Raw genomic sequence first — 16,172 nt, forward strand, 5'->3', positions numbered from 1 at the left:
TATTTTTGTGAATAGTGTAAGAAAGTGGTCCATTTTCATTCTTTGCATGTCATTGTCCAGTTTCCCCAACACCACTTGTTGAAGAGACTGTCTTTTTTAATGGAAAAAATATCTTTCCTGCTTTGTCAAAGATCAATTGGTTGTTTAGTTGTGGATTCACTTCTGGGTTTTCTATTCTGTGTTACTGATCTAAGCATCTATTTTTGTGCCAGTACCATACTGTCTTGATCACTACAGCTTGTAATGTAACTTGAAGTCCAGAAATGTGATGCCTCCAGCTTTGCCGTTCTTTTTCAAGGTTGCTTTGGCTATTCAGAGTCTTTTGTGGTCCGTACAAATCTTGGAACCACATTGTTTCCATTGTTTGTTCTAGCTCCATGAAAAATGCTGTTGGTATTTTGATAGGGATTGCATTAAATATGCAGATTCGTTTGAGTAATATAGACATTTTAACAATATTTTTTTCTTCTAATCTGAGAGCAGGGAATGTCTTTCCATTTTTTTGCATCATCTTCAATTTATTTCATAAGTGTCCTATAGTTTTCAGAGTAGAGATCTTTTATCTCTTTGGTTAGATTTATTTCTAAGTATCTTATGGTTTTGAGTGCAATTGGCAATGGGATTGATTCCTTGATTTCTCTTTCTACTGCTTCATTATTAGTGTATAGAAATGCAACAGACTTCTGCACATTGATCTTGTATCCTGCGACTTTATGGAATTTGTGTATCAGTTTTAGCCATTTTTTGGTGGAGTCTCATGTTATCTTCAAATAGTATCGTGTTATCTTCAAATAGTGGAAGTTTGAATTCTTCCTTGCTGATTTGGATGCCTTTTATTTCTTTTTGTTGTCTGATTGCTGTGGCTAGGACTTCCAAACTATGTTAAATAACAGTGGTGAGAGTGGACATCCCTGTCTTGTTCCTGACCATAGAGGAAAGCTCTCAGTTTTTCCCCATTGAGGATATTAGCTGTGGGTATTTTGTGTTAGAGTTATGTTCCCTCTAACCCTACTTTGTTGAGGGTTTTTATCATGAATCGATGTTGTACTTTGTCCAATGCTTTTTCTGCATCTATTGAAAGGATTGTATGGCTCTTATCCTTTCTTTTATTGTTATACATCTTGTTGATTAATTTGTGAATACTGAACCACCCTTAAAGCCCAGGAAAAAATACCACTTGATCATATAATGTACTGTTGGATTTTGTTTGCTAGTATATTATGGAGAATTTTTGCATCCATGTTCATCAGGGATATTGACCTGTAGTTCTCTTTTTTAGTGGAGTCTTTGTCTGGTTTTGGTATCAGGGTAATGCTGGCCTCATGGAATGAACTTGGAAGTTTTCTTTCCATTTCTATATTTTGGAATAGTTTGAGAAAAATAGGTATTAACTCTTCTTTAAACGTTTGGTAGAATTTACCTGGTCCTGGTCCTGAGTTTTTGATATGTTGGAAAATTTTTGATTACTGGTTCAATTTCTCTTGTTATCAGTTTTTCAAGTTTTCTATTTCTTCCTGTTTCAGTTTTGGTAGTTTTTATGCTTTAGAAGTTTACCCATTTCTTCCAGGTTGTCCAATTTGTTGGCATATAATTTTTAATAATATTCTTTTAAAATGTTTGTACTTCTGTAGTGCTGATTGTTATTTCTCCTCTCCTATTTGTGATTTTATTTATTTGGGTCCTGTTTTCTTTTTGACAAGTCTGGATAGGGGTTTATCCATTTTATTAATTTTTTTCAAAGGACCAACCTTGATTTCATTGATATGTTCTATTGTTTTTTTTAGTTTCTGTATCATTTATTTCTGCTCTAATTTTTATTATTTCCTTCCTCCTGCTGGCTTTAGGTTTTGTTTGTTGTTCTTTTTCCCAGCTCCTTTAGGTGTAAGTTTAGACTGTTTCTTCGAGATTTTTTTTGTTTCTTAAGGTTGGCCTATAATTGCCATGTACCTCTCTTTTAGGACTGCTTTTGCTGCATTCCAAAGGTTTTGGACTGTTGTGTTTTCATTTTTATTTGTTTCCATGTATTTTTTAATTTCTTCTTGGCTTTCCTGGTTGACCCATTCATTGTTTAGTAGGATGTTGTTTAACCTCCATACATTTGTGGTCTTTCCAAATTTTTTATTGTGGTTGACTTCAAGTTTCATAGTGTTGTGTTCAGAAAGTATGTGTGGTATGATCTCAGCCTTTTTGTATTTGTCAAGGGCTGATTTGTGACCTAGTATGTGATCTATTCTGGAGAATGTCCCATGTACACTGGAAAAGAATACATATTCTATTGCTTTATGATGGAATTTCCTGAATATATACGTTAAGTCCATCTGGTCCAGTGTGTCAAAGCCGCTGTTTCCTTGTTGACTTTCTGCTTAGATTATCTGTCCATTGCTGTAAGGGGGTGTTAAGATCCCCTACTATCATTGTATTATTATCAGTGAGTTCCTTTATATTTGTTATTAATTGTTTTTATATTTTGGGGTGCGTAAATATTTACAATGTTATATCTGCTTGTTGGATTGTCCTCTTTATTATGATATAGTGACCTTTTTCATCTCTTGTTATAGTCTTTGGTTTAAAATATAGTTTGTCTGATATAAGCATTGTTACTCCATCTTTCTTTTGAAGTCCATTTACATGATAAATGTTCCTCCATTCCCTCACTTTCAATTTTTTTAAAATTTTTATTTATTTTTGAGAGAGAGAGACAGAGCACAAGTGGGGGAGGGGTAGAGACAGAGAGGGAGACACAGAATCCGAAGCAGGCTCCAGGCTCTGAGCTGTCAGCACAGCTGACATTTAGTCTATTTATATTTAGAGTAATTATTGATATGTATTTAGTGCCATTTTATTACTTGTTTCGTCATTGTTTCTGGAGATTTTCTCTATTCCATTCTTGACTTTGTTACTTTTGGTCTTTCTTTTCCACTCGAAGAGTCTCCTTTAATATTTCTTGCAGGGCTTATTTAGTGGTCATGAACTCACTGTTAGTTTTTGTCTGTGAAACTCTCTCTTCTTCTATTCTGAATGATAGCCTTGCTGGATAGAATATTCTTGGCTGCATATTTTTCCCATTCAGCATGTTGAATATACCATGCCACTCTCTTCTGGCTTGTTTCTGTGGACAGATCTGCAGTTTGCCTTTTGAGTCTTCCCTTGTAAATTAGGGGCTTCTTTCATCTTGCTGCTTTTAGGATTTTTTCTTTATTACTATATTTTGCAAATTTAATTATAATATGTCTTGTTGTTGGCTGGCTTTTGTTGATTTTTTTTTTTTTTTGCTTTTGTTGATTTTGATGAGAGTTCTCTGTGCCTCCTGGGTCTGGATGTCTGTTTCCTTCCACAGATTAGGAAATTTCCTCAAATTTTCTGCCCCTTTCCCTCTCACTTTTTCTTCTGGGACTCCTATGATAAGAATGTTATCATGTTTGATGGAGTTGCTGAGTTCCCTTATTCTTGTGTTCCATAATTCTTCTTTCTCTGTTTTGTTCAGCTTCATTATTTTTCATTATTTTATCTCCCATATCATTTATTTCTCTACTTCTTCCATCCTTGTGTTCATTGCATCAAGTCTGTTTCAAATCTTAGTTATTACATTTTTCATTTCTGACAGATTGTTTTTAACTCCTTTATCTCTGTGCTAAGGAAGTCTTGAAGTCTTCCATTCTTTTCTCAAGCGCAGCAAGTATCCCTATGATTATTGCTTTATATTCTCCATCAGGCATATTACTTAGATCTGTTTGGCTTAGATCTCTGGCTGTGACCTTATCTTGTTGTCCCATTTGGGACGAATTCCTCCATATTGGCAATTGTCTAACCTCTGTCTTCTTCTGTGTTAGAAAAGCCTGTTATGTTTCCTGCTCCTGAGAGTAAGGGCTTTATGAAGAAGAGGTCATATAGTGTCCAGGGCCTGGTGCTTCAAGGAGTGTCTCTGATGTGTGCTGCATGCACTCTGCTGCTGTGATTTTAGCTGCTCTTTCAGGCTAGTCATCTGCCAGTCTCCTTGCCTGCTGTGGGCCATGTTTGGTCCTTGGCCAGAGTGTGGTGAGTTTTAACTAGGTGTGCTCTGGTCTGCTTGTGAAATGAGACCTGATACTACTTCTACTAGAAACAAAGCCTTGCAGAAATCTCTGGTCAGGAGACGTGGTGTGGCCAGGGGTTTCTGCTGGTCTTCCGGAGAAGAGGCCCACTGTGCTGGGACTGAGGCCAGCATGACCAAGAAGGGCAATCCCGTCAGAGCACAGGGTGTGGGACTTGGTACAAGCAGGTTAGGCAGCCAGTGTTGGCACTGCGCTGCTTACCACAGGTGGTTCTGTGCTTTTGCTGAGGAGCAGGGGAGGGAAATGGTGCCAGCTAGCTCCTTTGTCCCTAGACCGGGGTCTCCATCCTTGCTGCTCTCAGAGAAGCACTCCAAAAAGAGCGAATAATCTCCTTCCTTTGTATCCCAGGTGTTTTTCAGATTGCTGTTTCCATGCAGTCTGCCTCCGGATTTTTTGCCTGCCTTCTTTCCAGGAGCAGTGCTGTGCCTTGGGGCTCTACCCCAGCCAGGCCTCTGACTTTTAAAGCTCCAGGCTTTAGGGACATGGTGTGGCAGGGACCTGCGCTGGTCTTCCGGGGGAGCATCTTGCCACACTGGGATGGATGCGGGTTTGAAAGAGAAGGGCAGTCATGCCAGAGCACAGGGATGTGGGACTTGGAACAAGGAGGCTAGGCAGCCAGTGTCAGTCCCGGCTGCCCTCTGCAGATGGCTCTGCGCCTACGCTGAGGGTGGAGGGGAGGGAAATGACACCCGCCGGCTTCTTTGTCCCCAGAGAGGTGCCTCTATGAACACAACCTCCCATGGATACACTGCGAGAAGAGCCAGTAACCTCTCCATTGTATGCCCAATGTGTTTCCACATTGCCTGCCCTGGGGGTGTTTGCCTGCCTTCTCCCAGGTGCAGTGCAGCGCCCTCAAGGTTCTAACCCGACCTAGTCCCTGACCTCTAGAACTCCAGTCTTGGAGCCCCATCTGTTTCAAGAACTCCCCCAAATCAGCCTCTCTCATTTTCCCAGCTTTGGGGAAATGTTCTCCTTGTGCATCCCTGGGTGTTCCTCTCTTGCCTTTATCTGCGACCAGGGCTGCCTCCCCTCTACAACACCCTCAATCTCTTTCTCCCCCAAACCATGTCTCCATACTTCCTACCTTCCTTGATGCGGTTTCTTCTCTGTCTTTCGTTGTGGAGTTTGTTCTGCCAGTCTCTGGGGTGATTTCTGGGATATTCAGAATGATTGGATAGTTATCTAGTTGTGTTCATGGGATGAGAGAAGCCTAGGGTTTTCCTACTATGGTGCCTCTGAGCTCCCCCCCCTCCCCCCCCCAAAACACAGACCTTAAAAAGAGAGGGCATTGAAACAGTGATAGAAAAAGAAGAGTTGTATCCAGGGACCCCTCAAACAAGTTTCGAAACAAAAAAGAGTCTGTGATAGAGCTGGGTTCTAGGCAAAAAAGCAGGTAAGTCGCCAGGTGAAGGGAAGAGGATATAAACTGCCAATCAAGAACTTCCTGATTTTCACTTCACTTTGGGGTTCCTGTGTCTTTATCTAGGGGAGTGCATTGTCATGTAAGTATTTTAAGAAGGGTTATGAAAACGAGGCTCCAGAAATGTGTGTGTGTGTGTGTGTGTGTGTGTGTGTGTTTTAAAGACACTTAAAAAGGACTCCTTCTGTTGTTTTTCACAAATTACCAAGTGTTTGCCTACTGAGTTATCTGGTGTAATTCTTAACTAGTCCTTTAAGCTACCATCCAGCAAGCGAATAGTCAAATATCATGGGGAAAACTATTGAATTTTAATTTTCCATGATCTTTCAAATGAGATTTTGACCTCATGTTTAAAAGTTCCCTTATGATAGCTTTAACTACATTTTTTTTTAATGATACTTAACAAATACTAAAGAAAAATTTAGAAATCCAGATCTTACCACAGCACATAAAACCAACTCATTCCTCTGGGTCCTACTTGGTGCTTTCTGGATTGGCCCAAGGCATCCCATGTATCATAAGCACCCTTAGACTCGGGGGAAGAAGGTAGAGACTGCAACTTTTCAATCCACTTTTCATATAATCTGAATAATGTGCTTTGCATGGTGATTAAAGAGCATGAAAAAAGTGAGATGATCCCTGCCTTCAGGGAAGTTACATGCTTCTAAAAAAAAGGAATGAAATAACTACATCACAAAAACGCAGAGGCCCATGCGAGGGGCGCGGTTGATGCCCCACTCTAAAAGTCCTCAGCCTGTCTCTGAGGACTTCCTCATGCTGCAGCTCTGCTCCATGGGATTCTTGCTGCTTCTCCACTGGCTCTCTGACCCACAGCAGCTTGCTGAACCTGTCTGCAGGGAAGCTCCAGAAACACCGGGTTTGGGGCACCACCCGGGTAAACATTCGACCAATGAGAAGTGGAAGCTTGTGGATAAGAACCCCAGCCTCCCCAGCCTTCAGGGGTTCCAGCAGGATCAGGCCCTGCTGTCTTCAGTGGTTACTCCCTCTTTAATCCACTCTTGATTGGCTTTGCCCGTCCCTGTTTGCTTTACCCACTCTTGAGAGTGAGTTCTAAGTAAACTGGGCTACAGGTGAGCACACAGGTGCCAGGGAAGCTGCAGGAGTTGGTGGGATCACCTGAGCATTGTGTACAACCAGAAGACTTAGGAGCATTAACCTGGAGATGTGAAATGGAGAAAGGGGAGCCATAGTGATTTTAAAGAGTGACCAGTCACCTGGAAGCCAAGGAAAGCTTCAGAGAGGCCTAGTGAGATAAAGACAGAATGTGTCTTTGTCAAAAAAGACCAGTGAGATACAAAAAAAAGGCAAAACTAATCTATGGTTCGAGAAGTCCAGGAATTGGTGGTGACAGGCAGAACAGGCAGAAGGGCCCTTCCCTTTCTTGATTTGGGTGCTGCTGAGCTGTGTACGTTAAGTTCGTGAAGAAACATCAAGCTGCCTATTTATCACATAGGCACTTTGTGTAGGTATGTTATATCGTAATAAAAAGTGTAAAAGAACCATAAGTAGGTCACTTTAGGTAGAGGGGCTGGAAACCAGATGGCAGTAGGTCGTAGAGCAACTACAATGTGAAAAAAGAAAAACAGAATACCCCGAAGAAGCTTGGCTATCAATTGTCTATTGCTGGGTCACAAACTATCCCAAAACTTAGGGGCTTATGACAGTGACTGTTTTACTTGCTTATAATTCTGTGGGTCAGCCATTTTGGCTGGGCTCAGCTGAGTAGTTCTGCTTGTTTCCTTGGTGGTTTGACTGGGTCGGGGTGATCTAGCCTGGCCTCACCCCCCTGTCAGGTAGCTGGTGCTGGCTGTAATCTGGTCCTCTCTCTTGGCTTGGTCTCTCCTCACTTGGTGACAGTATTTTAGAAGGATAAGGGTGGAAGCTATAGTCTTCCTGGGGCATAGGCTTGAATGTTGCACAGTGTCACTGCTGCCATGTTCTATTGGTCAAAGCAAATCATAAGCCCAGCCCTGGTTTAACAATAGGGAATGGTGGGGACAATGGGCACCTAGACAGCACATGCCTCATCTGAAGGGGACAGCTGTTTGGCACCAACAAGATTGGATGCCATGTGGCCCACTGTTCCTAGATATTCTGATTTTGCATGAAAGTCAGAAACCTAAAATGTTCTGTGAAATCTCTCAATTTTTATACATAGCAACTCACAATCTTAAACAACATTATATGGTCCAAATAAATATGCCCATGAGCTTGATGCAGCCTGTGAGCCTTAAGCTTATAACCTCTGCCTTGGATTATAGCAAGATTTAGAATAGGAAAGACCATCATTCTCCAAATAAAAGTGGAAACAGATTTAAGAAATCTACACTCTCTCTTTGGCCTTCAGGGCATCAGTTAGTAACTTTTGGTTTATTTCTGCCATGTAGAAGACCAATAATGCAAGCATGATAGGAATTTGGAGAAAGCCACCCATTATTTCCTCCCCTTAGACGCCTCTCTCTGCCCTCCCTCCAGCTTAGAACTTCCACTTAGAAATTAGTATTATTTTTATTTACCTATTTTATTTTTTTCTGGGTTTATTTATTTTTTATTTTTTTAAATAGAATTTATTGTAAAGTTGGCTAACATACGGTGTATACAGTGTGCTCTTGGTTTTGGGGGTAAATTCCATGATTCATCACTTACATACAACACCCAGTGCTCATCCCAACAAGTACCCTCCTCAATGTCCATCACCCATTTTCCTCTCTCTCCCCTGCCCCCATCAACCCTCAGTTTGTTCTCTGTATTTAAGAGTCTCTTGTGGTTTGTCTACCTCCCTCTCTGAAACTATTTTTTTCCTCTTCCCTTCCCCCAGGTCTTCTATTAAGTTTCTCAAGTTCCACATATGAGTGAAAACATATGTTTTTCTCTGAATGATTTATTTCACTTAGCATAATAGCCTCCAGTTCCATCCATGGTGCTGCAAATAGCAGAATTTCATTCTTTCTCATGGCCAAGTAGTATTCCACTGTATTATATAAACCACATCTTCTTTATCCATCCATCAGTTGATGGACATTTAAGCTCTTAGTTATTTTTTCAAATTGAAGTATAGTTGGCATATAATATCCTATTACTTTCAGATATACAACATAGTGATTCAAAATTTTTATACATTATAAAATGATCTAGAAGTTACTATCATTTTCTTGCCTTCTGGAAGTGTGAAAGAAGTTCAGACTATGGATGTGGGCATGGGGTGTGTTGCCCTCTCCATTCAAGATGGTCTGTCTCAACTTTCAGAAAGTGGATGAAAGGCATCTGCTGCAGCTTGAGCAAAAATACCTACTGTGTGAGGGGCATTGTGCTTTTACCCAGGTTAACTCCTTGGCCTCCCTGGCTGAGTCCTTATTACTGCATTTGAAGACTTCAGAGAGGATGATTTGCTCGCAGAGTCCCACTGCTGGCAAGTGGCAGGGTAGAGCTTTGGGGTGAGCTCTTGAATGCTGAAGCCCATGCTTTTCCCACTGATGTTTGCTTCAGTCCCACACCTATACCTCATGCACATGGGAGTTGTATGTAAGCCTCCAGAGTCTTGAATTGGGGGGAAAGGCAGTCTTAGGGCCATGACGACATCCTGAATATGGAACTACAAAGCTACAGAATAAGCTAAAACATGTAAGGTGTTTAGAAGAGGCCCCGGCCAAGACAGTTGTTGGGCACTCCCAACTCACTAGAATGTGGGCACCATCAAGGGCCACCTGGTCTGTTCACTGATGTACCCCAGCACTCCCACTGGCTTTGCTCAAATATGTGATTAGAATCTGGCTTGGTCTTTTCTTTTTTAATTAAAAAATTTTTTTAATGTTTATTTTTGAGAGAGAGAGAGAGAGAGAGAGAGAGAGAGAGAGAGAGAGAGCAGGGGGGTGGGCAGAGAGAGAGGGAGGGAGACACAGAATGCAAAGCAAGCTCCAGGCTCTGAGCTACTAGCACAGAACCTCATGTAGGGCTTGAACCTATAAACCGTGAGATCGTGACCTGAGCCACACAGGCACCCCTGTCTTGGTCTTTTAAAAGAAATTTGCCACATCACTACATCATCATACCTCATAGGTGACAGAGGCCTGGGAGTTGCAGAGGATGCTGAGACTCTGAGGCTCACCTTCATGGGGACCCATGACTGTTGTGTGGGGTAGGACTCCACAGACACACATTTCTGTCTCAAGCTCAGACTTGAGACAAAAACCTCCATGCAGAATGAGGAATCTGGTTTGCAAATGAAGGGACACTGCTGATTTCACACTTTTAATTATTTAATTAATGAGTATTTACATTTTTAAAAAAGCAGTTAAGGGACCAGGCGTAGAGAGCATTGATTGTGAGGCAGGGAATGGATACACGTATCATTTCCAATGCTTAACAGATGGAAAATTCAGGGGAAATTGAGTCTCCTGAGTTCACGGTTCTCATTCAATACAAATCCTTCAGCCTATCCATCGTCTTTTTTTTTTTTTTTTTTTTTGAACACTTGAGTTACAAACATTGTCACCCATGTATAAGTCCTCAGCTGGGAGAGGCCTGCTTTAGCTGACAACATCTCTTTCCAGAACCAAAAACCATGTGATTTTATTCCTGGAAGGACTTGACCTTGTTCTTAGAATAAATCCATTGTCATATGTTGGGCTCTGGGATAGGGAGACTTGAAAACCTTCTTATGGAAGAGGTTAAAACTCATCCAAATCTGCTTGGTTGAGGTACTCTGTCTGGACATTCTCTGCTCTCTCTGGAGGAAGGATCAGTAGGCTCTTCTTAAAGATGGTGAATATTTTAAGATTTGTGGATCATTTGGTCATGAATGCATGTAAATGAATGGACATGGCTGTGTTCAAATCGGGCTTTACTTACAAAAACAGAAGGCCCCACTTGGTTTGCCAAGTGCTGCAGTAGAGGTGAGGCTCAGAGCCCGAGTTCTGCCCAGAATATCTAAATGTTCTGAATGGATGTTCATCGCCAAGTATGTTTTCTGTGTCAGTAACATGTGCTCCAACTGCAATACTTCGTTATGAGGTTTTACAACAGTTTAGGAGATCTGTACCTTTGGCCCAGACTATTTTGTGTGAAGGATCCAAGTAGATATACATTAGGAGGGCATGATGTTCTATTCCCTAGTGGGGAACAGAATTAGGGTGACATTCACTTATGTGCATTTATCTAGAATAAAGTGAGCAATTATAGTTGCTTGGGGATAGGAAACAGTAACTAAGCCTGGATTTTGGTTGAATTGCCATCCTAGTCTCTGACTTTACACGTTCCAAATGATCAGCATGACAAATTTTCATTTATCTTGTGTTTGATTACTTTTTTAAAGTTAAAAATTAAAAACAGGGAAAAAAAATAACCTGTAAGAAATTAAGCGATAAAACGTTTGGCTCCTTTCATGAATGCTTCCAATCTCAAGTCAGAGTCTGTACTATCTCACGTATGAATTGAATGCCATTAGGATTCATTTTATGGTATCTTCCCACCCCCCTAAAAACAATGTAAATTCCCTGACTTTTCACCTGCAACTTTTTTTTTTTTTTTAATTTTTTTTTTCAGCGTTTTTTATTTATTTTTGGGACAGAGAGAGACAGAGCATGAACGGGGGAGGGGCAGAGAGAGAGGGAGACACAGAACCGGAAACAGGCTCCAGGCTCCGAGCCATCAGCCCAGAGCCTGACGCGGGGCTCGAACTCACGGACCGCGAGATCGTGACCTGGCTGAAGTCGGACGCTTAACCGACTGCGCCACCCAGGCGCCCCTCACCTGCAACTTTTTGAGAGATGTTGATGAATTCCTTTTCCAGTGAATTTCTAGATTCAAGAATTTCTCAACACTCATCCATTTTAAATTTCCAAGCTGCCAGTAGTAATTGGTCTCAGAGGATCTTGCAAGGAAATAAAAAATATATTCCTAAGCACACTTAAAGTCCTTTAGCATTTGCTCGTTTTATACAAGAGAGAGTAGAGAGGGATGAAAAGATGTGAAGGATCCTCTTTACCCCTGCTACAGAGGGTGACAGACATCAGAAAAGGCTCAAGTGTCACATCAGATTGGGGATGTTAAAAAGAACGATTACCTCTGTTAAAAAAATAATAATATTTTGTCAGTCACTTAAAAGTAGAAGTTAAACTGAAGATTCCTTGTGGAGGCCTATTTTTTTTTTCCGGAAACCCTTTCCTTGTCCTCTAAAACGTTTTACATAATAAGGAGGTGCTCTGCATGGGGCCAGAGGCTGAAGGAAGGAGTCAGGAGAAGCGGAAAGAAGTGTAGGTTCTTCAAGTCTACACAAATTTGTTCGCAGATGGTCTTAATCTGGAGAAAGGCTTCTCAGCTTGCCGTTTTCCTCTGGGAGACTGTTCCTTCGTGATATATTACAATTGCTCAAGTTATTACATAAGAGATTAACTCCTCATGTTTTTGACTACCTACAGATGAAATTTTCTTCCAAAGGTGTTAGTAAAATAAAACCATTATTTTGTATTACAATGTGCCCCTCAATTATCTAATGGCCACCTCTCCAAGCCTCTGCATGATGCATCAGAGCTGGGAGTTAAGAATATTCCAAGGAAGGGTGAATCACTGAGTGGACACTTAATACAGAGCAAATACCTGCATCAGACCTGCTATGTTGAGTATCCTCCAACAACTAAAACCTTGGATAACCTGAATAGCTTTGCTAGCTACCCTACTTTCTACAATTCGTTTCGTATGATCAGAGGATTTTTTTCCTTCTTGAAAACAAAAATTATTACAGAGATGATCAGAGTAATGGGTACAGCATTTATAGGTGCTTCAGAGGATTACAGTCAATTTAAAATGTTGAGCAGATTCATAAAATGTTGAGCCTTTGCAAGGCTTTGAATCCTTTGCATTTTAAAGTTGATACCAGTATTGCAATGTTAAAGTATTTGAACTTCTATTAGGTAGTAGCGGTGTCGGGATGACGGGTAATTAGGCCGTGCAGTATACCTCGTGTCCACATCTCATGTGACTTCTGCAGAATGTTGCGCTATGTAAGCTGCTATTGCAAATAGGCAACTATTGCGTGGAATGTTCCACAAGATCTGCCAAGTAAAGCCGGTAGCCTCCCATCTTTGCAGATAAACATCTTGCCTTTGAGGAGATGCAGGGGAAAGAAAACTTGCCACTGAAACCAACAGTAAGATTTCTTGTCTGAGACTCCATAAATCTGTCATTTCATTAGCTCTCCCCTCGACTTCGTTGATTCACCTAACAAAGAGTTACTAAGCCCCTCCTATGTGCCAGGTACTGTTTCAGCTCTGCAGATACACTAGGAACAAAACACAGCAAAGTCCCTGCCCCGTGGAACTTACATTCAAGCAGGGGGAGACAGATGAGCACATAAGTACATCACATGACATATCCTGCCTGAAATCTGTTTACTGCATCTCCTTGCATTTGGACAATGTTGAAGTCAAGGGAGAGGCCAGTAATGAACCACAGCAATTTCATTAGTCCTGCCTCCACCATCTCTCAGTTGAATGAAACTCAAGTGAGTCCTTCAAACAATCTGGGCCTCAGTTTCCTCATCTATAAAATGGGGAGAGGTTGGCTTATGTGATTTTTTTTAAAAGAGAAGGGGTACTTTTAGGCTTTTATTTTTCATGGTGTTAAAGGAGCATCTTGCACAAAATCAAAAGCCAGCATGTTGACTGTTCTACAGTTTACAAAATATTTAAAAGTAAACTATAAGACATCCTTAGGTATTCCATATACACTCAGCACTTTCAATGCCAATCTAAACTTCATAAACAGCAAATGTCTTATGTACAGCTGCTATAGAATGAAGTCATTTTTCACCATCTTCAGCTATCTGAGAAACTATTTATTCATAAAACACAGTTCTACCTCATTGGTCTGAAATGTTCTCTGGCTGTGAAATCCTTTTGTGAGTGTGACACTCTCTCCTACCCACCCAGATTATTGACTTTGTGCTCCTGTTTAACCTTTTCCATTGGCCTATTAGCTCCACGAAAATGGATTGGGTCCTTGCCTCTTTGAAGAATGGCTCAAATGAGGTTCTGCCCAGGTAATCCATACGTGTGTGATCAATGCCCCCACACCATGTTTTATGAGCACAGGCCTTTTGGGAACCTACATCAACTCTTTAGGCTAGAAGAATAGTTCTGCTTTGTAAAATTAGAGCTATGGTGTACCAAAGGGTATGCTAGAATTCAAAAAGGAAAAACGGGTTTCCAGGACAATTCATACACCAGAACGATGTGAATTAATAAAGATCCTAACCTCTTTAGAAGCCTGGTGGAATGTTAATGTATATTGAATAATGCAAGTTAAGTAGCACATATTTTGCAATCAATTAATTTTTCTTAAAGAAGATAACATAGCTGGAGAGCTGAATGTCAACTAAGGTTAGGCTCCTAACTTATTAATGTGGTAGGAGTTATGAAGCCTCTGATTCTCTTGAAAGACAAAATGCATTCACTGGTCTGATTTTCAAATGCAGAAACTCAAATTTCAATCAATCCAGCAGCCAAGGATGATAGGACATTTTCCAGGACTATAAGAAATCTCCTCTTCTTGTCTGAATCAGATCCCTGCTGACACCTTGGAGGTTTCTGAAGGCTGCATGCTCTGAGTTTTATCAGTTGCCGTGTAATGAAATATCCTACATATGTTTTCAAATTTGATCAGGTGGGCCCTATCAAAAGAACATATCTTGTCACTGCCTTTGGAGGCAAAGTGAAATCTCTGCCTCAATAGCCAAATTTAATTCCTTCCTATTCCTCTGCGGTGTTAAGATCTATAGTGTCAATGTTATCAGAAGTGCCTAACATGGGCTGCTATGTACATAGCATCTGCCCTCTGCCTTCAGTCACTGAAAAGGAATAAGGCCCACATCTTGGGTGGGTAAACACTATGACTTCAGGATCAGATGGGCAGGGGTATCTCAAGTAACCTTGAAGAAACTGGAAGCAGCCTCACAACATCTCCTATTATTAAACGATGTCTCAAACGGTGTCTGTATGCACTATGAAATGAGGGCAGGTCCAGCAGTCACCAGCTGTATAAATGAAGGTCAGAGGAGAACAAAAAGGTTTAGACAATTTTTGCCTACCTGGATCACAGGTACAGGTAAATTCTTGTTAGTAAAGGAAATGCATTTTGGTGTACATCATGGAATTTGAGTATGTGTTGAAGTTGTTGAGCATACGCTACCATTAAGAATGCAGTCCCTTTTTACAAGGATAAGCACGAGGAATTATAAAGCCCACCTGATGTTCAGTATCCTTCTATCAGTAGGACCACAGCCCTGCCCAGCCAATCCAAAGGGTCTGTGGGTTGGATACAATAGTGCATCGGGGCTGGCTTTGGCTGTGAGGGTCTCCAGAAAGTCACTGTGTGTGCAGTGTACCTTTCAAGGTGGGAGTCCTTGAGCTGCAAATGAATAGAACCCTTAAGTCCAAACCTCTGTGGGCACTATGGCTTCTTTGGTTCCAACGGAAGGCAGTAGGTTTTCTTCAGACAAGAAATAAAAGGGGAATTGCACCAAGAACCCACGGATCTTTTTCAGTTCTTCCTCGGCTTTAATGGGATCCTCCTTTGCTAATATGGGCTTGCTAATAAAGTCTCTCAATTGAATTAAATTGTGTACTTCATCATTGGGAAGGCACCGGAACACCTGATTAAAACACAAATGGGAAGAAACTAGGTCATAAGTCTAAAAGGAAAGATATCCCCTTATGGAAAAATACTAATTCCAACAGACAAAATCTTTGCTTTATGAAACACGTATTAGTTTTATGCTACAGCACAGACCTCACTGAAGAATTGCTTCTCTTATTTGCTCCAAAGAAACTACTAGATTTGTTTCCATCAAAAAAAAAAGTCATAGATAGATCCTTCTATATGATCTACATAAGTCATTGACTTCAGGATAAAGTCAAGCTAGTGGTACAGGAATTCCACTGATGTTATTCCACACTAAGGTTAAGTTTTTGGATAATATGGATAATAATTCCCCCAATTTCACTGGAGGTTCTGCTCTAAGAGGAAAATTGCATATTATATTTTCTCTTAGCTTTTTATTTTCAAAAATGTTCATATCTGTACCTGTATTAAAGTTATCAATTGTACCCTTATTTTGCTAATTGAAAATGAGCTTCATATATCAGAATACTTCCCTCCTGAACACTTCAGCATGTATTAAGGGTAAGGATGCACCTATATAACCACAATACCATTCTCACGCCTCAGAAAATCAATTCCAAGTCATTTAAGATATAGTCCATATTCAGATTTTCCCTATTATTACTCCCTAAATGCTTTCTATAGCTGCTATCCCACCCTCCCCCCAAGGATCCAAACAAGGCTGTGCACTGCATTTTTAAAATTACATTAAAATTTTTTTTTAATGTTTATTTTTGAGAGAGAGAGAGAGAGAGAGAGAGAAAGAGAGAGAGAGAGAGAGAGAGAGAGAGAGAGACAGAGCTCGAGAAGGGAAGGGCCAGAGAGAGAGGGAGACACGGAATCTGAAGCAGCCTCCAGGCTTGGAGCTGTCAGCACAGAGCCTGATGTGGGGCTTGAACTCACAAACTGTGAGATCATGACCTGAGCCGAAGTCGGACGCTTAACCGACTGAGCCACCCGGGCACCCCTAAAATTACATTTTAAAA

General features: G+C 40.9%; 1 protein-coding gene and 1 long non-coding RNA gene across 9 annotated transcripts in view; one reads left to right on the forward strand and one right to left on the reverse strand.

Moving 5' to 3' along the window:
• LOC131513048 (uncharacterized) overlaps nt 1-16,172 on the forward strand; it is a 42,488-nt gene that overhangs the window by 8,954 nt on the left and 17,362 nt on the right. The gene's annotated exons all lie outside the window — the stretch shown is intronic.
• Nucleotides 9,768-16,172, reverse strand: part of PLD1 (phospholipase D1) — a 207,662-nt gene continuing 201,257 nt past the window's right edge. For 7 of the 8 annotated variants that reach the window (XM_058732391.1, XM_058732392.1, XM_058732393.1 and 4 more), the window contains 2 exons: nt 11,281-15,178; nt 9,768-11,036 (listed from right to left, as the gene is read on the reverse strand). In XM_058732391.1, the coding sequence (XP_058588374.1) occupies nt 14,954-15,178 (225 nt within the window). In that variant the 3' untranslated portion in view covers nt 9,768-11,036; nt 11,281-14,953. Of the gene's footprint in view, nt 11,037-11,280; nt 15,179-16,172 lie in introns of those variants that run through there. The other variant, XM_058732394.1, reaches the window with a different exon arrangement.

This window comes from Neofelis nebulosa, chromosome 5 (assembly GCF_028018385.1).
Source record: "Neofelis nebulosa isolate mNeoNeb1 chromosome 5, mNeoNeb1.pri, whole genome shotgun sequence".
NCBI lineage: Eukaryota > Metazoa > Chordata > Mammalia > Carnivora > Felidae > Neofelis > Neofelis nebulosa.